The following is a 23281-nucleotide window of genomic DNA, read 5'->3' as shown; positions in this document are numbered from 1 at the left end:
TAGATATACCAATCTTAAAATCGCTGATTAAAAAATAGGCAGAATGAAATCTTTTTAGTTTCTGGTGTCTTTCAGAAGAAACGAGTGTTTTGTGTGTAGCAGAACTCTTCAGCCTAGGTACCTGAAATTCCTAACCTTCCACTCAAAATTCCTAACTCCATAAATACGAGTAATTTTTCTATGTAGGCAACTTTTATCACATTCCCCAAGAAGTCTGTGAACAAAAACGGTGGAGTTAAAACCACTACTTTAGAGGAATCTGAAGAATGAACATAGTGAAAATGTTATCCCACTCATTATTAGATCTCAATTCTATTTTATTTTTTACAAGGACACAACTTAGGTAGATGATCCCAATTATATCCCACAATGGAGCACACACCAATCTGGATCACCTTCCCAGGCCAGGGACTCGCCTTTTCTGGTAAACACACCTTTCACTTGGCCAGTTGTTTAGATGAGAGAGAGGAAATGACCCAATGCTGGCTAATGAATAATTTGCCTGAGGAATATGGAGTTGTAACTAAAAATCTAACAATAACCTGACTTCTTCCTTGCATAAATTTAGGAGGCTACTGGACTTGGGACATTATCTGTCACGTGGATCTGGAAACAGAGAAATCTAGTCAGATGAAAGAAACAGATGAGTAGGAGAAAAGGTAACTTCCTGCCTGCTCCTAAATGGTCCACTCTCTGGTCCCCTTCTCTTCTACAAATCCAGTTGTTCCATGGGTTCCATGAGCGAGCCCCCACCACCTCACACCTATAATAAAATTCTCCGCTCTTTGTTGGCATAGGTGGGTTTCTATCATTTGCAAACAAGACTGTTAAAGCAGATTTTATCTTTAAAAGAAAACACTGGGTTCACTTTGTATTGGAAAAGTAATTATTTATTATGACAAAAATAAAACTGTTGAATGAAAACAAATGAAAGTTACACTATATTGCACCATGATTGGAAATGAGCCAAAACCTGTCTAAAAGATGAACATTCCAGAGCAAACAGCATCCTTTTACTTGGGTTAAATAGGCATGCAAACAACTCATTATAACATAATTGCAGAAATAAAAATTACGAGTACTGGCAACCTAAACTTAACATATAAAAGAAGCACTTCATAACAGTAATAAAGTATTAAAAACTTTAAAACATGGCATTTAAACAATCCCACCATCAGGAAAACATGCTTTGAACCATTTTCAAGAAGTGATAATGTGAATGCATTAATTTACTTGATTTAAATTTTTGTTGTTGTTGTTAATGCTTATATATTGGACCAATGGAACACATCTGTTTGGCTGGGGTTCAGACGCGCAGTTTGTGGTGTAAAAGACATTTTTCTTTCCTCTGCACAATACCAGAGGACCCACAGATCGATCCAATTCCTAATTCTGACCTATTAATACCATCTTCTAGTTGACCAAGCATAGTAACTAAAATATTCTTAGAGATTTCGTAGAAAGCCTGAAGCTTGAGGAGTAACAACAGTTTGTATTTAAATCTTAAGAAATACACATAAATACGAATACAGACACTTTAAAGTTGTTTTGCATTCTGAGGCAAGAAATAATAAATATTGAGTACAGGGCCTGCTGCTTCCTCTTTAATGCTCTAAAGCACCAATTTATGTTAAAATAGCAAAGTGTGATTATAATCATTCACTCTGATTAGAATAAACCCAACGCTGAGGTTGTAATTGCTGTTAGGTTTTTGTTGTTGTTGTTTTTAACATGCTCTGTGGAATAGATGAACATGGTAAAATCTGTAACTGTTCTGTAATTGAAAAAAAAAATGACCATTTTATTTCACACTTTCAATGAAATAGCAGTTAAACTTTTTTAAAATCATAAATACAAGTTTTTGTAACTACACTCAACAGTTTACTCCAAGAGAATAAAATAGGGGCTTTCGGAGTCCCTACATTTCCTGAGGGAAAATATAAAGATTAAAATGATTATGGTCTCTTGTGAATGGGGCTTACACATGCAAAAAAGTCACTGATGACTGGGATCAACTGATGGTCATTTGATATCTCACCAACACTGATGGAAATATATTCACAGTACAATAGAATCAATCCAGTTTAGGATTTCTCCTTTCCCTTATTTAATTAAACTAATTAAATATTGACTGAGCACTTTCCTATGTGCTTTAATGAAGCCCGTACGTGTATCTGATATATCTACCATGTTGGCCCAGCTGGTGGTAAACAAGAGTAAAACAAAACAAAATCTCCAAGGAATGCTATCCCTTGGTTATGAATTCTGCATATTTCAAATACAGTTTGGGTGAAGGGGGTTTTTATGGGATGGTACAATATCCCACAAACTTGAGCAAAGCACCTTATGGGTAGAAAAATGAGGTAATTTTTTAATTAAAATTTTACAAGTTGTGCAAGAAAACATATCCATTCTTTTAAAACGTTGTTTTCTATTCCAAAAGCTATGCACAGCACATTTTATATTTCTCCATTTCCAGGAGAAAATGTAGATTACTGGTTTAAGAAATGCAAAAGATGCCTTCATGTGACTACAGTTCCAAATTCTAAAACCCTAATCAGTCTTCACTCCTTTGGCCACATTAAGAATAATACAGGCCATCTAGCTCTACGGTAAAAAGACTGTATTTTCTAGTAATTTTAAGTACCCTAAATATGGGGAGAGGCAGAAATTCATTGCTTTCATTCACATTTTCTCTTATCTAATATCCTTTTGAAGATTTTTCGACCCCATGGTATTGTCTTTACTTTCAAGTGCTTTGAATTTGTTTTTCGGTATGCTTCTAAACCTCCAAATTAATATTTCCCAAATGTTTCACCGAACTATATACACTTAAAGCTGCCTTTAGGTCTGATGGGCACAATTTTTTTTTTTCTGCTTTCAATTTAAAATGGAATAGTTGAAGATATTTTTTATATTAGTCTTTTTCTATTTATTTTGGTCACCTAAAATTTAAAAAAAAAAACTTTCTGGGGGAACCTGGCTTTTGGATTTCACTTTTCACAGTAATAGTGAATCAATAAGGATGAGACGCTACTGAAAACCTAACGTTGAATATAAACCACTTTCAGATTTATGTAGACATTTGTAAAAGACTGACAACCTGGCTACTGACCCTACTCTTTCAATATGGAAAGTCACACAGAACTGTAGTTTGGGGTGGCATCAAAAGGCAATAAACTCTGAACAAACTAACCACTTACATTCAGTTAGTACAAGCCAGGAAAATAAGGTAAAATCTCTAGAAGAGAATTGCTTCCAACACAGGCTGGTTCTTTCTAAGCAGCTTACTATCCTTCTCTTAGCAATATGGCTTGTTTTCTCTTTTGCATTGTCATTAGCTATTCGCTGAATTTAAGTTGAATAGCAGTTACTGGTACTTTTTTCCCTACTTGACTGTATTCATAGTCTAAATAAAATAACAGGTGGGAATCAAATAATGGATAAAGATACATTTAATTTCATATTACATGTATTTCCTTACTATATGGAGGATTTTTAATTTTTAATAGTAGTATATAAGAATTCAGAATTTTAAAACCAAAAGACATTTTAGAACTGTAGTTTAAGTTTCTCAGTATGAGAAAAACAAAAGGAAAACCGTGGACACGAATTGTCTAAGGTCAACCAGACAATTGAGAAATGGCCAAATTAGGGCTCAAATCCACTTTTTTAGATAGCACAATATTCTACTATATACAAGACACCATGCTGTATCTTGAAGTCACTTTACCCCGGCAAAATGTAAAACAGCCTTTAGAACTGAATCAGGGTGAAGTTTTTTTGGTTCCAAAGCCATAGACGAACGGTCTGCCTCATAAAGTTAGTCTTCAAAGGTAAATTCCAATGAAATTTATCCATCTTTAGACATGACACCAGTACATTTTTCTACTGATATGGTTTTACATAGTTAAGGACTAAATAAAAATTGATTATTCAGAACAATTATATTTATAATTTGTCCTAAGAAACTACAAAGATTTTTTTAAAAAGCTTCTATATTCTTTAAAATTTTCTTTGTGACCCCCACAACTTTTCAGAGAATATTGTTTACAGCACTGCCTATCACTGTTTCCATAGTAAAATACTTATTTTCTGTTTATGCTATAATGAAAGTTAAATTATGCTTAATCAAAATGACTATGGCTATGGGGTGGCACCCACTGAAAATTTTTCAGCAATGAAACTTAAATTTCTTACCTTTCTTCTAATGAATATAGAATAAAAATATTGATACCTTTAAGCATACTAACACAAGAAACTACAAGCAAAAATTACATATTTCATCTTCAGTTTTTAATAGATTATATATATTAATATTCCAGGTTTTAAGGAATTAAGTTACATTAACAATAAAAAATATTCAGTATATTCCCTTATAAAAGGTTCTATTCATTCTAAGAGTTCTCAAATGGGCTTCAGTATGAATGATGGGTTTAAAAATGAAGGACATGACATGCTCAAAATTAAGAAAAATGCTGTATTTGAACTTGCAAAGATAACTGAACACTTTGGTTATAACATACTGAAAAGATTTCTGTTAAAATTTAATTTCCTTATTTTCAAATTAAAAATAAAAGGCAGAACAGTCTCCTGAGGGTAATGTAGGTGGGTCCCCTGCTTTTCACTTACTCTAAACTGTGCTAGCCAATACATGGAGGTGAAGGGGGATATGAAACAAAAGTATTTCATCATTGAAATAATGAGCTGCTAATGTGACTTCCAAAGAACAGGTAAAAAACTAAGAATGTATTTCAAAATATGAATAAAGGCACTAATTACAAATGTACATTTTTCAGACAGTATCTTATAGTTCATTGATTTACAATGAATGTCAGAAGCAATACTCTAGTATTAGATACTTGCTTGGGTTAAAACATTCTCTTGGAGTAAAGAATAATCGGTTTTCACGCTACTGTAACAGGAAAGATTCAGTGAAAACCTAAAAAATACTCTTAAAAAGTCTTACATGAATTTCCTAATCATGAACTTTTCCCAATCAGCACAGTCTACACTGATGCCAATTTCATCTTCAACACATGGCTAACATAAATCACTTCTAATCCAAAACTAACCAAATATTTTTTAAAGGATTTAGAAAATAAATTGTATTTTATTTTAAAAATTAAATAGCAAATTTGAGTCTATACTAGTAGTTGGCAAAATACAATCAACTATTAAAAACACTTTTAATATAATGCTGATGTGGCAATATAAAAAATAACCATATAATCTGACAGAAGAAAATTGAGCCAGCCAGTCTTACTAGATACAAGAAGGCAGATAATCATTTCATAAGAACAAATACAGGAGTACTAAGTATGCTTTTTCTCAGGACAGACTTAGGGGAATTATCCTCAGTACTTATGGTAAACAACATAACCAAGTAGAAATTCAGGCAAACTGTGCTTAGGTAAATGGCATTTTCTTAATTCCCCCACACCGCACAGACACCACAAAGCATCCATATTGATTTATGTCTGCTTTTTGCTCATGTTCTTGATTATGGGTTATATTAAAAACTAAGTTAAACTAAACTTATCCTCTACTTGATATAGAATCACTAAGAAAAAGGTTTAAAACAAAGTTAACTGCTTTCCAAAGCCCAGAAAGCTTTCCTCTGGCCACTGTTCAGGTCAAGGGTGTGCTACAACTAAAGATAAATCAGAAAAATGTTACCACATTTGACTAAATTAACTTGACTAAATATAATAAATCAAGAACACCTGAAAAAAGAGCAAAATTTAAATCAACCTACAAAAATATTAAAAATAAAATACCAATTTTGAAAACATATTTTGATATTACGAACACTGAATCTTTTTCATCAAAATTAAAAAATACTGCAAAAATGAAGTATTATTCTCTAAGTATTCATTTTATCCCTTTCATTTCAGCAAAATCACACATTTGAATAAACAGGATCGAAATACAACACTTGTCTTTCCTCTTAAGGAATATACTGTCTCGATTATTGTTCATATTAGACAACTGCCTCAAAAACATTTTAATGCCATCCAATAAACTTTTGATAGATGATGACTTTTTAATTTATAAGTTGTTAAGAATATTAACTTTGAGTATCATATTAATATTCTAAAAGATGGCAATTGTTTCAAGTCTATTACGTAATACCGTCAAATAAATTCAAGGAAAGCCATGTAGTTTTTTAAAGTAATATACTGCTGGTGGTAAAAATGTTATGACAGACGCAACTTCAAATTGTAAGACACAAAATGGACTGTTTATACTTCAGCTTTAGCTACTGCCCAAAGTAGCTGTGATATATCTTGCAAAGAAAAGAGCTAAAATTTCTGTTGATAATAAAGTTGTTTGTAAACTGAGACTAAAATATATTCCAATTGTCTTATTTTTAGTGCTGGTATGCTTTACTAACTTCTGATAGTTTTATACGCATTGAATAATGTGACGTTCTTAAAATATCAGATTTATTCAAGAATATTTAACATCAAAGCTGGGCTTTTCAATAAATATTTTACCTTGGTTAGTTTTTGACCAAATGTTGCAGGCAGAAGAGTGAACTTGATTCCTTTAGAAAAATAAACAGCCTACTTAATTTCCATGCAAATAACAACTTAAATATTCCATGACTCGCAGTAATGTGGGGGAAGTTAAAAGGCAAGCACTCATGATGTGGTATCTTCTTTACATATATCCTCTACGCAGATTTCTTTCTTTATAGTAAGTTCTGTCCGAAAGATGAATGGTTTATAGAAGGAACAAATATTTAGTGCTGGAGAAGTTTGCAGACAGTACCTGATGGTTTCCATGACTACTCTATTAAACCAGTAATTCTCTGGTTGGGAGGGCGTGGTGGTCAAGAACTGAAAGCAATTGGTCATTAAGGTTATAAGAATATTTCAGACGACATCACGCATATGACAAACATTTCTTACAAGGTAGTCACTGAATAATTAGAATAAACAGAAGAATTGTTGCCGAAAACATAGTTATACATTATGTTCATCCAACTGAAGATTAGTGTATTAAAAAAAAAAAGTTAAGAAAAAACCTTTCACGTTCCAGTTCAGCTGCACTTGATTCAAGTGTTGCTCTCAGAGGTTTGTGTTGTTATAAATTAAACATGCTGCTGCCTTAGCAGCCAAAGGTACTAGGAAAAAATGTTCATGTCACAGAATAAATAGAGCAGTCTCTTTCAAGCAAAAAAGTTATCTCACACCAATCCGGGAGGTCATCCACTCTAGACCTTGGCATAACCTGAACAAAAGATAGAAGTATTTTTAAAATTAAAAACTTTATACTTAAAAATTGAAAGTATACTTATTATTTTTAAGTCTTAACCAAAGGCTGGTAGCACAATCATTATTTATATACATCAGTGTCAACATTTAAGCCACACTATAATAAGTTAAATTTTTAAATGGAATGTTCTCTTAAATATTCTTAATCAGTTTGTGGGAAACTGCTTCAGTCTCATCTGGAAGATACAACTTTGCCAGTTTTGCCATGAATATTGCAAATACTCCCTGCCTTTTAAAATTAACCGAGACTTAAACGACTAGGGAAAGTTAACAGGAACTTCACCTTATCCTCCTCAATTCTAAAGAATGGAATACTTATGACTCAGTCTTAAAAGTATGAGTCAAAAAGGCCTACACACAGCTATTACTGCAAGCTATTTCTGATAAATACTAAGAGAAAAACTAAGAAGGTGAGGTTGATTTGTGGATAAGTTCTCTGGTATAAACTGGGTAATACATAAACAACATTAGGTTCTTCTTGGCCTAATACCCACATTCAAATTGTTAGAAATGGAAGAATAGACTACATAGCATTTGTCTCAAATGTTTATTGTCTAGAATTACGCCTCCCAAAAGACCTCCTAACAATAAAGATGTTCTCTGGCAGAAAGCTGACAGCTTAGGTTTAAGTCCTTGCAGAAAATGTGAACTTCCTTTCAAGCTTCCTCTTTAAAAGAAAGGTGACATTACAGTTTTTTTCTCAGTATATGATAAAGGCAACAAAGAACATCAAAAAATTTGGATTATGAAAACTTAATTCAATAGTTTATTGCTTTTTGGTAAAGTGTTATATTTACATTAAAAGTTTTTCAGTTGCCAGTGATTTTACTAGAATTATTTCTATGTTGTAAGCCTGAGACACATTATAAAAATCACCTTTAATTAAGAACAAACAAACAGAAAAGGAACAGGACCCAAGAAGAAAACAAGTTGGCCTAAAAAGTTGAAAGAAATTTGAAAGAAGTCCTACCTCCCCTCAGACCGATAAACTTACCCTTCTCCTGTGAGAGCACAGCAGGACTGAATGTGCCATGGATGATCCTTAATTGAACTAAGGGTGAGGTATTTTGAGATTTCAGCTGCTGTCATACACCCTTTCATATCCTGTTTATTTGCAAAGATAAGGACTGCAGCCTTCCGTAAATCCTGCAATCAAGACAAAATACTTCTAATATGTGAAATACCACAATTTAAATTTAAATTTAACCAGCTGAACAGTTATAATGAAGTGCTTCTACTTTAACATAATCGGGCACTAATATTTAATATAATCTCAAATATCCATAATTTCATTATTCATTCTAACAGATAAATAATTATTTTTATTTTTGAGTCAAATTGGACAAACTGAAAAAAAATTCAAAAAAATTTGATTTTTAAATACTGACTCAAAACTACATAAGTAATATTCTAATAGGTAAATATGGTAGTATGTTGCCAAACACTAGAGTTTCTCCAAAACTTAAAAGTAGAGTACTGGTGGTAGGAGTTGGGCAATACTTCTTACTTACTAATCTTTGTATAACATAAGCCCATTGGTTAATATTCATTTCAGTATTGTTTATACTATGAAAACATTAGAAGAATAGATTGACTGTGATATATTCATACTGTGGAAAACTATACAGTTGTTAAAAGGAATGAACTAAAGCAGTACATATTAACATGGATATATCAGAATGTATTATCATGGATAAGTCACAATGTTGTACAAAAAGAGCAAGATTCAGAAAGATATATATTATATAGTATTAGTTTTAAAAACATGGAATACAGGCCAGGCACAGTGGCTCGCACCTGTAATCCCAGCACTTTGGGAGGCTGAGGCAGGTGGATCACGAGGTCAGGAATTCAGGACCAGCCTGGCCAAGATGGTGAAACCCCATCTCTACTAAAAATACAAAAATTAACCGGGAGTAGTGGCGGGCGCCTGTAATCCCAGCTACTCAGGAGGCTGAGGCAGAGAACTGCTTGAACTGGAAGGCAGAGGTTGCAGTGAGCCAAGATCGCGCCATTGTACTCCAGCCTGGGCGACAGAGCAAGACTCTGTCTTAAAAAAAACAAAACAAAAAAACATGGAATACAATACTCTGTATAACTTCAAGACATAAAAATGTAGTAAAAGTATAAAAACATGCATAAGAATACCAATCACTACTTTTAGGATAGTAGATACCTCTGAAAGAGAAGGGAAGAAAATCAGATTGGCAAGGTATCTTAAGATATTTCATATCTTATGTTGATATGGTACATGAATGTGTTTTACTAAGTTTTCTTAAATATCTGAAATACTTAGAATTAAGTGATCTTGAGTTATTCATTAAAAAACTTTCAGTTACTATAAACTTTTGGGGAAAAGACCCTTAAGTTTTCCTTTTGTTTATCTCATTTATCCGACTTTTAAAGGCATGCTTAAGTAACTTTAGGTTTGAAAAATTTTTGCAATAACAGTAGTAATCTACAATTAATGTCTTAGAGTTAAGTTTGAAAAAATAATGAGCATTTTTTTTTACCTCAAGACTTTCATCAGTCTTGTATGTAAAGCTGCGTTAATAATAAAATAGCCAACATCATATCACATTAAAGCAAAAAAGCAAAGGCAATGTACAGATACTTTACTACATTGTTTTTTAAAGATTTACTTTAAAAATTTACCTCATGAGCCAACATTCTGCGTTAATAATAAAATAGCCAACATCATATCACATTAAAGCAAAAAAGCAAAGGCAATGTACAGATACTTTACTACATTGTTTTTTAAAGATTTACTTTAAAAATTTACCTCATGAGCCAACATTCTGTATAATTCTTCTTTTGTAATAGCTAGTCGTTCCCTGTCAATGCTATCAACAACAAGAATGATGAACTAGAAGAAAATTAAAAGGAAAGACAGAAAATTGAATGGGATGTTGAAAAGTTTTCTGTAAAACCACTCAAGTAATCTAAGTACTTTTTTCTACACGGCATCATCATCATCATAAAACATCTACTGCTTTTTCATCATAAACAGCTTTTACAATACTGAATCACATCAAGCAGTAAAATCCAAATGTTAATGATAAGAAAATAACTCAAAACTTCAACAAATAAAAACTGTGCCCAACTTGATTTTTTTAAAGTGATGCCTGAATACATAATACTATGATTTGTTTTCAAATGCTGGTAGTAAAAAGTAATTTTTTAAAAGAAACATATTAATTTCAGTAATATTTTCCACTAAAACCTCAAAGTACTCCATTATCATTCATCTAAACAGTCAATAATCACTTACTTCTATGTACCACAATCTCCTAACTCTTAGAAAGAAAAGCTAGTTTGAAAGAAAAAGATAAATGCATTTTAAAAATAAGACAATTTTATAAAACAATATCAACCATAAATGCTCAAGACTGAAACATATATACTTAGGCATTAATATATTGGAGATGCAGGGGAAATTAAAGGCAAGCCAGAAAAAAGAGGAGAAATCTGTTGGTAAAGCTATACATGAAAAAAGGTAGGTCTTGCATATTAAAAAGTAAGAAGATATAGGCCAGGCATGGTGGCTCACACACACGTAATCCCAGCGCTCTGGGAGGTAAGGTGGTATGATCGTTTGAGCCCAGGAGTTTGAGACCACCTTGGGCAACATAGTGAGACCCTGTCTCTCTACAGAAAATAAAAAATAAAAACTAGCCATGCATGTAGTCCCACCTACTTGGGAGGCTAAGGTGGGAGGACTGCTTTGAGCCTAGGAAGTTGAGGCTGTACTGAGAATCATGCAACTGCACTCCAACCTGGGTGACATAGAGGCCCTAACTCATTTAAAAAAAATATGGAGGGGCGGGTGAGGAGAAGGAGGAAATGGAAGAGACGATACAGCGAAAAAGGGCCCTTAAACTGTTAACACTTTATACAGAATAAAAAGTTAGGAAATGAGATGAAATGATGCTATTACAGCAGGAGATAGATGCAAAATAAACAGACATGAAGGGTGGAATTAGATTACAGAGATGACTTTAAAATTAGGGAAACAGGCTACGCGCGGTGGCTCATGCCTGTAATCCCAGCACTTTGTGAGGCCAAGGTGGGGGGATCACTTGAGGACAGTTCAAGACCAACCAGGCCAACATGGTAAAACTCTGTCTCTATTAAAAATACAAAAATTAGCCAGGTATGGTGGTATGTACCTGTAGTCCCAGCTACTCGAGAGGCTGAGGCAGGGGAATCCTTCGAACCTGGGAGGTGGAGGTTACAGTGAGCAGAGATGGAGCCACTGCTCTCCAGCCTGGGTGACAGAGTAAGACTCTGTCTCAAAAAAATAAATAAATAAATAATAAAAATAAATAAAATTAAGAGAACAGACAACTAATCTGAATATAAACTGAGTTGGGTTTACAAGGGAATAAATGGAAAAAAAGTCACGTGGCAAAGGAGGAATCAACAGAATATGAGGATGCAACTGTGAGTTAATGAGAGGAAGGTGTCAGGAGTTACTTAATACCTGTAACTTCTTGTAATATAATGGACATACTGCAGCTTTTGGGTGACTCTTCCACATGAAGAATTTTCAAAAAGCAAAGTGACAGTTTTCTTTGTAGTAATTTTGATATTCTTGTAGAGATCACTCATTAAAAGAATATTTCATGCAAATGGCATCAGTAATGGATTATCTCTTTCTGGACATATGCTAAGTCCTCTAGAGTTTCAGTCATTTCAAGAACTACCCTTTTGAAACACTTTAAGTACACATGGATTCACTAGAATCAACTTTGACCTATTCATTAATGAGAACTGTCCTTTTCACAGCTGGAGTTAACTGTGAGCTTTCAACTACTAACAAATCTGATATTTAAATTAATCATATGCTATAATGTCGTTTGTCCCTTACTTTTTTTTTTTTTTGAGAGCCAGTGAGACTTTGTCACCCAGGCTGGAGTGCAGTGGTGCTATCTCAGCTCACTGCCACCTCTGCCTCCCAGGTTCAAGCTATTCTCATGCCTCAGCCTCTAGAGTAGCTGGGACTACAAGCACATGCCACCATGCCTAGCTAATTTTTCTGTTTTTAGTAGAGATGGGGTTTTGCCATGTTGGCCACGCTGGTCTTGAACTCCTGGCCTCAAGCAATCTGCCCACCTAGGCCTAACAATGTGCTGGGATTACAGGAGTGTGCCACTGCATCTGGCCCTTCTCTTACTTTCTAACTTATTCTAGTTTCAGAACATTATTTTACTGTATAAACATGTAAGCTACCCTTTAACTATACTATTTGCTTACCAACATCTTCTGCATACCCAATAAAATAATTAAGTGCTACCACAAGTTCTGAGTATCTATGATATGCCATCTTTGTTTACTACTTACATATTGCATTGGAATATATACACACATACACATATGCTATTATAATATAAATCTAGAACAATACACGTTTTTTATTTAAAAAGGCAACTTTGTTCACCAAAAATTCTTCATATTACATCCTTTTCTACCTCCTCCTTTCCAACTCCATTTTTTTTTTTTTTTTGAGACAGTCTTGTTTTGTCACCCAGTCTGGAGTGTAGTGGTGCTACCTCGGCTCACTGCAAACTCTGCCTCCCGGATTCAAGTGATTCTCCTGCCTCAGCCTCCCGAGTAGCTGGGACTACAAGTGCACCCCACAACGCCCAGCTAATTTTTTATATTTTTAGTAGAGACGGGGTTTCACCTGTGTTAGCCAGGATGGTCTCGATCTCCTGACCTTATGATCCGCCCACCTTGGCCTCCCAAAGTGCTGGGATTACAGGCCTGAGCCACCACGCCCGGCCCAACTCCAATTTTTAAAAGGTCTTGGCCAGGCGCGGTGGCTCACGCCTGTAATCCCAGTACTTTGGGAGGCCGAGGCGGGCAGATCATGAGGTCAGGAGATCGAGACCATCCTTGCTAACACGGTGAAACCCCGTCTCCACTAAAAATACAAAAAATTAGCCAGGCGTGGTGGTAGGCGCCTGTAGTCCCAGCTACTCGGGAGGCTGAGGCAGGAGAATGGTGTAAATCCGGGAGGCGGAGCTTGCAATGAGCTGAGATTGCGCTACTGCACTCCAGGCTGGGCGACAGAGTGAGACTGTCTCAAAAAAAAAAAAAAAAGTCTCATTTTAGAAAAAATAATTGGTTAGGCGTACTTCTTTGCAAAGAACAATTAAATGGATGCAATTGTGAACTCATACTCTCAAGGATAAATCTCTCTAAACTACACTGAATGGCCTTAAAAAAATATCTGCCTCTAAGAAGAAATAAAAGCAGAAATAAAATATGAATATATCCAGGTTTGTTCCCCAAGCTAGCTCTGAACTCATAAGCGGCAGAGAACTGAGAGATGATTTGCAAATCCACTTTTTTTAAATTAAAAAAAAAAAAAACTACCAACATTTTGAATGTTCATGTTATAAGAAATTTTTAAATTAATAAAATACTTCATTCCTCTCCTGGTCAGGGTCTCTTAGAAAGTTGTGAGATGTTGGGGAAAGCTATATAATTTCTCCATGTATCAGATCTTTCCAACCCTGGAGACATTAAAATCTTGTGAAGAGGAACGGAGAAAGCCTGGCCAACAGTAAGCACTCAACTAATAATAGCTCCAAAGAGTCTTTCTATTCGCCTTTTCTTCTATTTGAAAACCCAAATTCTTAAGTTTCATTTATTAAATTTTTATTTTTATTTTTAAAAACAGAAACCCAAATTCTTTACAAAAAAGGATCATATTAAAAGGCAACTGTCAGGCCAGCCACGGTGGCTCAAGCCTGTAATCCCAGCACTTCAGGAGGCCAAAGAGGGGAGATCATGAGATCAGGAGTTCAAGACCAGTCTGACAAATATGGTGAAACCCGTCTCCACTAAAAATACAAAAATTAGCTGGGAGTGGTGGCACGCCCCCTGTAATTCCAGCTACTTGGGAGGCTGAGGCAGGAGAATCGCTTGATCCCAGCAGGCGGAGACTGCAGTGAGCCAAGATCACGCCACTGCACTCCAGCCTGGTGACTGAGCAAGACTCCTTCTCAAAAAAAAAAGGGCAACTATCAATACACCCAGGTCCAGCCTATCTACTTTCTAGGTTTACTCTTCAGACCTTTCGATTAAAATTCAAAATTCATCTTAACATACCTCTGTGTTTGAGTAATATGTGTTCCAGGATGATCGCAGAGACTCCTGACCACCAATATCCCACATAAGAAAATGAGTGTTCTTCACCACTATTTCTTCAACATTGCTTCCTATGGTTGGAGAAGTATGAACCACTTCATTCATTAAGCTGTTGAACGACACCATAAAAGCTCTTGTAAATCTTGAGAATCTGAAGCAACTTTTATCTCTGTATTTTTAAGATCAATGAACCTTCTGCACCAATGATGATGATCATTAACATGAAAATTAGAAACCTGGAGAACATTTGTGCAAATAAACATATAGACAACAACTCCAGAAGAAAGACTTGCTTTATTTTTATTTATTTATTTTTTTAATGGATTGCAAGCTTGATGGAAAAGAAAGGAAACAGTGTGGTGTGAATTTGCATTTCTGTGGCCAAAAATTCCAATTCCACCATGCCCTGTTATCAGTGAGATAAGACCCAATGTCCCATCCCACCCTGAAAAGCAAGTTTCTAGGCGACTGTGACACCAATACTTGCAAAAGAGAAAATATTGGATAATAGGCTATCTATAATTTTGAAGACTGTCTAAATTGAGACTTAGCCACAACAATTAGTTCAGGCTTTTTAATCTAAAGTAGTCCTGAAAATAAGACCATGGGCAAGTGAAAATTTATATTAACTATAAACATATTTAGAAGGCCAGGCGTGGTGGCTCACGCCTGTAATTCTAGCACTTTGGGTGCAACACCTGAGGTCAAGAATTTGAGACCATCCTGACCAACATGGTGAAACCTCGTCTCCACTAAAAATACAAAAATTTGCAGGGTGTGGTGGCGGGCGCCTGTAATCCCAGCTACTCAGGAAGCTGAGGCAGGAGAACCGCTTGAACCTAGAAAGTGAATGTTGCAGTGAGTGGAGATCACGCCATTGCACTCTAGCCTCAGTAACAGAGCAAAACTAGGTCTCAAATATGCGTGTGTGTGTGTGTATATATATATATATATACACATATACATATATTTAGAATACTGATGCTCATACTTCTTGTGTTATCATAATCATTGGTAAAGCTACATTAATCAATTAATTCAACAAATATGCCCTTGCTGGTAACACGTCAGTACTGTGTTGGAGGAGGCTTGCAATTTTCTCTTGCGTTTTATGTATATTTTTGAAGCCATGTGTAAAATTATTTCAACAAAGATGACAGGTTCCTGAAATGTTTATATGTGATGTTTAAAAGCTAATTCATATTTAAACACATAATCACCAATGAATGAAAATGTTTTCAAGAGAAATAAGTAGTTACACAACTCTGAAACAACAAACTTCAAGTCAGTAGCTTTTTAGCAAAGTAGTTGAAAAATGTGTTAATCGCTGGCTAATGAAGTACTTCTGGCAAGCTGAAGTACGTCTTCAGCTTCTTCAGCTAAAGGGCTGTCTTCTAACGCAAGATGAGTGGGAAGGGGTACACAATGGTGCAAAGAATTGTAGAACTATTTTGTTAAAGTGATTGGTAGATCCATTTCTATTCCTTAATAAGGATCATTTCATTGGCACTGAAAGGATAATGGAAGGTACTCTGACAAGCGGAATGATGAGCTGTGAAAATTTCCTAAGGTATTAATAGATTTCTCTGAAAGTCTCAAGACTCTTCCTCTTGCAAGCTACTACAGCAATATTTTCAGCAGTGATCACATTTCTTTTGACTTGACAAGTCTGGCTACGTTAAAAAATTCCAAAGCTATTAGTCAGAAGGGTAGCAATGGCTTTCTAGAGCTATCAATTTATTTACATAAACCCAAGTGTGGGTAGAACTAAATGAAATCCACTCTATCACCTCATCCCAGCACTTTAATATGTGCTTTATTTATTTTAGTTTAACATAAATTTCTTTCTTTCAAGGCCAGAAAACAGTGTTTGTGAAGGGTTTAGCAAATGTTTATTTCACTCACTTTTCTATAGATTGTGTTTGGTAAAATTAAAAACAAAAACCAGATGAGTTAATGGGTACAGCACACCAACATGGCACATGTATACATATGTAACAAATCTGCACGTTGTGTACATGTACCCTAGAACTTAAAGTATAATAATTTTAAAAAAATTAAAAAAATACATATTTAAGTTTTTCCATCATTATTATAATGCATCTCTTATTAATTATAAACACATTAGTTTCAATAACTAGTGAAAACTGTTTAATAAACACCCATACTTACAATTGGTAAAGAATGGTGGTTTTCCCTGCATTATCCAGTCCCACTATAATTACTTTGTGTTCTACAAAAAGAAAGCAAACCATAAACATTTAACATTACTGCAATTACATGCTCTCAACAATGATTATTAGTTAGCTCATTAAGAAGAATCATTCACTGAGTATCTATTACTAGACTGTTAAAATACAGAAAGAAATGTTATGATGTTAAGGCTACCCAGGTTAAGTAACACAATCAATTATCATTGATTCTCTGTCTAGTTCTCTTGTAAAAGAATGTGGGAGATGGGTAAGCAGGAAACACCAGCAAAGTTGGTCACTTATATTGCATCTAGGGGAGAGGAGATCCAAATATTAATCTAGGTAAAAATTATAACCTAAAATGTAAGTTTTCTAAAAAGCCTGTTTTACAGACCTTTTTAGCTCTGTACCAATCAAGTTAACTTTTTATCAAAATGTTTTCATATCTGTAAGTCTTCCCACCTATGGATACCAGGATCTGTTTCTTATTCTCACTTAAAAATCCCATGAGGTTAAAATGGAAATGTTTCATCTGTCACAAAGACAAACGTACACTCTCAAGTTTTTATGCAATTGCTCATTGTTTAACAATTTTTCAATCGGCTTCTACAGTTCTTTCAAGCAGATTCTGTTTCTGCTCTTTGTACAACGAAAATCTCTTCATTTCTTTCCTTCTTTGGGTGCCATGCACTACATATTCACCTCTTTTAATAAGTAGTTGCTAAAGTTCATCTAATTATTCTGTTAAGCGGTACATATTCTGCAATGTCCTTTGAATACAGAAAACACTCCAGATACCATCTTTCCTAGATTTTAACTTATGCCAAGTATACTAAAGATCCCCTTCTCCAAGGCAGAAGAATGCTTTAAAAGTTACAAGTTAACATCAACAGGGTAAGTAGGGAAGTTGCCACAGAATCACAACACAGTTGATTTATAGGCAACGACTGGGCACATCTCATACCAGAACCCTACTCTTCTTGATGACCTCTGGTGAATGTCAACATTCTGGTCATACAATCAACTATCAGCTCATATTCCTAAAGTTGTAAAACTTTATCAGCCAAAAAAAGAGGGACCAAGAAAAGATAAGTTCTTGAGACATGCAGGTCTTCTAATGACCTACACACTCTAGGTACAGCCTATAACAGTGCAGGATAAACAGACATGGTCCTCTAGAAGGGCTATTTTCACTATGGTAGAAGCTGCTTTGTAAAACAAAACAAAACTTGCCTGCTTAGTATAACCCACTATAATTCTCCTTATTTATTTATTTGAGACAGGGTCTTGCTTTGTTGCCCAGGTTGGAGTGCAGTGGCATGATCAAGACTCACTGCAGCCTCGAACTCCCAGGCTCAAGTGATCCGCCTACCTGAACATCCTGAGTAGCTGGGACCACAGGTGCAGGCCACCATGCCTGGCTACATATCCTTTAATTTCTAATGAAGCCAATCTTTTAAGTATTACCCTGTTTGTTATCCCTTAAAGTACAAGAACTTGTATCAGTGAAGGAACAAACGGACTGCCTGGCACTGAGCATCCTACAGTTTGGTGACAGCTAGAAGCTCCACCTACCAAGCATCTAGAGAAAACAACATGCCTGCAGTGGTGAGAGGGAAGCCAGTAGTTTAAAGATAAGCAAAACTCGAAGGCAGATAATTCCACTGGGACAAAGGAATGGAGGGATAGTACCAGATGGCTCCTTGTTGAAGCAACTCAAGTGAATACCCAGGTCATTTTCAAACAATCCTGCTCCTTGCTTCACATCTTGCATTGTGATGCTTCACACAATACTGAAGGCCCGTGACGGTAAAACTCACCAATAATGCATCATTTTGAAAGGTAGGTCCCAATGTGAAGTAATTTTAGGTTAAGACACTACTGTTACTATCAGTTATAGTAAATCAGAATGTTTTAGGCCAGGCGCAATGGCTCGCACCTGTAATTCCAATACTTTGGGAGGCCAAGGAGAAGTGATGAGTTGAATCTAGGAGTTTGAGACCAAACTGGGCAATACAGTAAGACCCCATCTCTTAAAAAAAAAAAGTTAGCCAGGTTGGGCATGGTGGCTCACACCTGTAATCCCAGCACTTTGGGAGGCCGAGGTGGGCGGATCACAAGATCAGGAGTTTGACACCAAGCTGGCCAATATGGTAAAACCCCATTTCTATTAAAAATTCAAAAATTAGCCAGGCGTGGTGGCAGGTGCCTATAGTCCCAGCTATTTGGGAGGCTGAGGCAGGAGAATTGCTTGAACCCAGGAGGTGGAGGGGGCAGTGAGCCAAGATCGTGCCACTGCACTCCAGCCTGGTGACAGAGCAAGACTCCATCTCAAAAAAAAAAAAAAAAAAAAAAAAAGGTCTGGAAGACAGGATGCAGACAGATGATAAGTTTAAGTTTGGTGTGATTGAAACTGGGTTAAAGTCCAGCGTTAAGGCAGAATAAGCTAAAGGAAGAAATGTGAGCCACAAGATCTGAGTAGTCAGAAGTAAAGGACAATCATACACAGTTGGCAACCGGTATTCAAAATAACATGAAATTCATGGATTTGAAAGAAATGATTAAATTATGAAATTAAGATGCTACTGTTACATAGTTCTGAAAATGAACTACAATTAAAACTGTATTTCATTTGTTCTTAATTCTGGGTAACATTAGAAATAACTGGGTGGGTGCAGTGGCTCACGCCTGTAATCCCAGCACTTTGGGAGGCCGAGGCGAGCAGATCACCTGAGGTCAGCAGTTCGAGGCCAGTCTGGCCAACATGGCGAAACCCGTCTCTACTAAAAATACCAAAATTAGCCAGGCATGGTGGCAGGTCCCTGTAATTCTACCTACTCCCAAGGCTGAAGCAGGAGAATTGCTTGAACTCGGGAGGCAGAGGTGGTAGTGAGCCGAGATCACACCACTATACTCCAGCCTGGGGGACAGAGTGAGGCTCCATCTCAAAAATCAATCAATCAATCAATCAATAAAATTTAAAGACATAACTGGGCCAGGAATAGTGGCTCATGTCTGTAATCCCAGCACTTTGGGAGGCCAAGGCAGGCGGATTACCCGAGGTCAGGCGTTCAAGACCAGCCTGAAAAACATGGTGAAACCCCATCTCCACTAAAAATACAAAAATTAGCCGGAGTGGGGGCGTGCGCCTGTAATCCCAACTACTCAGGAGGCTGAGGCAGGAGAATTGCTTGAACCCGGGAGGTGGAGGTTGCAGTGGGCCGAGATGGCACCACTTAACTCCAGCCTGGGCGACAGAGCAAGACTCCATCTCAGTTAAAAACAAACAAGTAACAAAAAAAGAAATAACTGATGACAGGTTTGTACAGTCGTAACACTGAGAGAAAAAGACTATGCCTACGAAAGTTCAAAACAAATTTAAAAAATAATGCAAAACTTTAGAGGTGAGCTATCATACACACATATGTATTTCATAGAACTACATTGATACATAAAATGTTTGCAAAGATATTCAGATTCTGAAATTATTTCCTTGAATAATAACTGTCAAAGTAAACAGTCTTCTAGTTTAAACAAGACAAAATTGCAGGAATTAATGTACTTTTAGATTGCTTTACTTAGACAACATATGCTTTAGTATACTTATTCACAGAAAGGTATCTAATTTATAAGATGCATGAGACTCTAAAATGCTACAGGAAAAAAAAAGATGAGAATGTGGAAATACTGGAAGAAAGACAAGGGAAAGGAGTACATAAAGTAAGATCAGTAGTTCTTAACACTGGCTGCACATTCGATTTACCTTGGCACTGATGCCCAGGCCACCTCACCCCATTCTGATTTAGTTGGTGTGAGGTGGGGCTTTCAGCCTGTTATTCTAATACATCTAATTCCACTGGAATAGACATATATAGTGACAAAATTGGAAAATGCTGAGATTGGTAGTTAAATTTGTTGACTCAGAAAACAAAAATATAGGCTAAGAGACATCTGTGGATTAAACTCTTCAATGAGTCCCATTCCTTGCTCTAGTTTATGTCCTAGTCAACACTGGAGGCCCTCTGTGATAAGGTTCTCCTGGCTGTCTTTCCAATTTCATCTCCTCTTCACTCCTCGCAAGCAAACTAACACACAGCCAAGCTCAACTATTTTCAGCTTCCCTGAAAGTACCAAACTAGCTCATTCCTCTCCCTTTTGCATATTAGTCCCTCTGCCTAGAATAACATGTCCCTTCTACTCGGTCTGTCTAGCATGCTACCCAAATTCCTACTCATCTTTACATTACAGTCCAAGTATACCTTATGCTGCAGCCAACGTTATATTTTTACACATCTGTTAAATAATTTACCACACTGCATTTTTTTTTTCATGTTTGTCTCGTTTATTGATGTTTCAGTACTTTGCCAGGAAGTAAGATACCTGTCTTTTTTAACTTTGTATCTCCTATGTTAAACTCTGAAGATTGGCCTATGGCTGTATAAATAAGAATAAAATAACAGAATAACCACTGGTTCCAAATTTTCCAACGGGAAAGTTAGAGGAAAAGAAAAATTCTAAGTAGAAATGGGGATTTAGGAGGCTGAACAATTATGTGATTATAAAGGGAGCCATTGAATGTCTTTCATCATCTTCTAAATTTTCCCCTTACATCTTTTATTCCCTCTAGTCTGAGTAAGGACGCCTCCAACGAAAAATGAGCGCAGCCATGTAACAGAAAGGGCGAAAGGAAAATGGGAAAGGATATACAGGAAAAAGCAACAACTGTGGTAATGTTTCAATAGTCCAGCTTAGGGGAAAGAGAAAACTGGTGACTTTTGTATTAATCTTTATACCTTTAAGCATGTCTTAAAATGCTGCTTTACGGCCGGCCGCGGTAGCTCACACCTGTAATTCCAAAACTTTGGGAGGTCGAGGTGGGTAAATCACCTGAGGTCAGAAGTTCGAGACCAGCCTGGCCTACATGGCGAAACCCTGTCTCTACTAAAGATACAAAAATAGGCCGGGTGTGGTGGTGGGCACCTGTAATCCCAGTTTCTCGGGAGGCTGAGGCACGAGAATCGCTTGAACCCAGGATGCAGAGGTTGCAGTGAGCTGAGATCGCACCACTGCACTGAAGCCTGGGCGACAGAGAAAGACTCTGTCTCAAAAAATAAATAAATAAATAAATAAATAAATAAATAAATAAAACTATGTTAAACGTATGGATAATACCCACAAAGTGTGAAGCTCTGCTCACTTTGAAATCATTTGATAAGTAATATTATCTGTGGCTACTGGATACATGCATATACATATACACATGTGGGTGCCTGAATCTATATTTATAATCTTGAAAAAGACTATTTTAGTGTTCTTACCAATCTACAGAACAAGTCAACTAGAGCCATTCCATCACCTCCACAACTTCTTAAATCCAGAAAAAGATTAGATACCTACATCAGCAGTAACAAATTGGTACCAACATAAAAGGAAATAAAACTGGCTTATTAATTATGCCCGGCTCTTAAATGTAAAACGAAACGAGTTGATTTTCAAAACTGGTTTCGATCACTAAGGAACCATTCTGTTTAAAGGACGTCTAAAACTTTAACTTATCATCGGCCCCTTTTTTGGTCTGGGTGTTTTCTCTCTTCAAAAGACATCACATCTCATTCTGACTCAGAACAGGTTTTGCAACTTCTCGGCCCTTTGGACCTGCCACTTCCAGGTATCTCATTACCTGTTCTAGACTAAGTACGCACACGTAACGTCTTACACAAAACAGAAAAGCATTTAGTTTCTGAATGCCTTAAAAAAAAAAGTTTAGAATGAAGATGCTGGAAAACTCGTGTATCTGAATAGGACAACTCATTCCCAAGTCCTAGAAGAAAGGGGAAGAAATCAGAGTGAAAGTGCACTGGCTTAAGGCTCAAAGGGCAGGGCGGGAAAACAAAGCACCAACAATATTTTTTTTAAAAAGTTTTAGGTTTCTGGCCTGACACTTATCCTGGGGCTACACATAGATACAAGCAGGCTTCAATAACGACGGGAAAGGCCCTCCATACGTCTCCGGGCATCATTAGCTGTATCCCGCTTTACTTCGCCAATATCCAAACAGTCTCAGTTTGGATTCTGGGACACCAAATGCCTTCTCTTCTGCCTCCCTGTTTCTCCCACACGTCAGGTCTCTCCTGTACGTCCTCCAGGTCTAAAACACAGAGTTTCTGCCCGCCCCCTGGCCTAAGTCCCTTCCTCCTCCGCTTCTCCGAACGCTCTGTCCCCTGCCTTCCGTGTCCCCATCGGCGGCCGGACCCTCCGCCTCGGATTCGAGCTGCCGCGCAGCTCTATTCTTCTCACCTTGGTTACAGAAGAGGCTCCACAGTTTGGCGAAGATCAGCCCCATCATGAGCACCGGGGCGGGCTGCGGGGTCCCTCGGCAGCAGGTGCCGCTGCGCCGGGCCCCCTACCGCGGCGCGAGCTGCGAGGAGCCGAGGAGAACCCGCCTGATATCGCGCAGCGAGGGCACTGCTAGGCCGAGAAACCTCGACCTGACCCGTCAGAAAGCGCCGCGGCGAGTCCCCACCGGATAGCCCTTTGTTTCGAGCCCACTGAGCCCAACGCCGACCCGTAGTCCCCTCGGTCTGAACCCACCTACCCACCACAGCCTCTCTCAGCCCCAAGCCCCGCCTCCACCCCGCCTCCCCTCCC

At 36.9% G+C, this 23281-nt stretch overlaps 1 protein-coding gene across 1 annotated transcript; it reads right to left on the bottom strand.

Annotated features, from left to right (window-relative positions):
- Positions 1–872: 872 nt before the first annotated feature.
- On the bottom strand, positions 873–23278 carry ARL5B (ADP ribosylation factor like GTPase 5B). The gene is made up of 6 exons (XM_010364020.2): positions 22931–23278; positions 16614–16674; positions 14403–14550; positions 10066–10149; positions 8278–8429; positions 873–7239 (listed from the first exon to the last, which is right to left on the bottom strand). Exons 1-6 carry the CDS (start codon positions 22977–22979, stop codon positions 7191–7193), a joined length of 543 nt encoding a protein of 180 aa, XP_010362322.1. The 5' UTR covers positions 22980–23278; the 3' UTR covers positions 873–7190.
- Positions 23279–23281: the final 3 nt, after the last annotated feature.

Source organism: Rhinopithecus roxellana, chromosome 11, assembly GCF_007565055.1.
Source record: "Rhinopithecus roxellana isolate Shanxi Qingling chromosome 11, ASM756505v1, whole genome shotgun sequence".
In the NCBI taxonomy this organism is placed as follows: Eukaryota; Metazoa; Chordata; class Mammalia; order Primates; family Cercopithecidae; genus Rhinopithecus; species Rhinopithecus roxellana.
The sequence above is the reverse complement of the archived record's forward strand: the minus strand, read 5'-3'. Positions and strand labels throughout refer to the sequence as shown.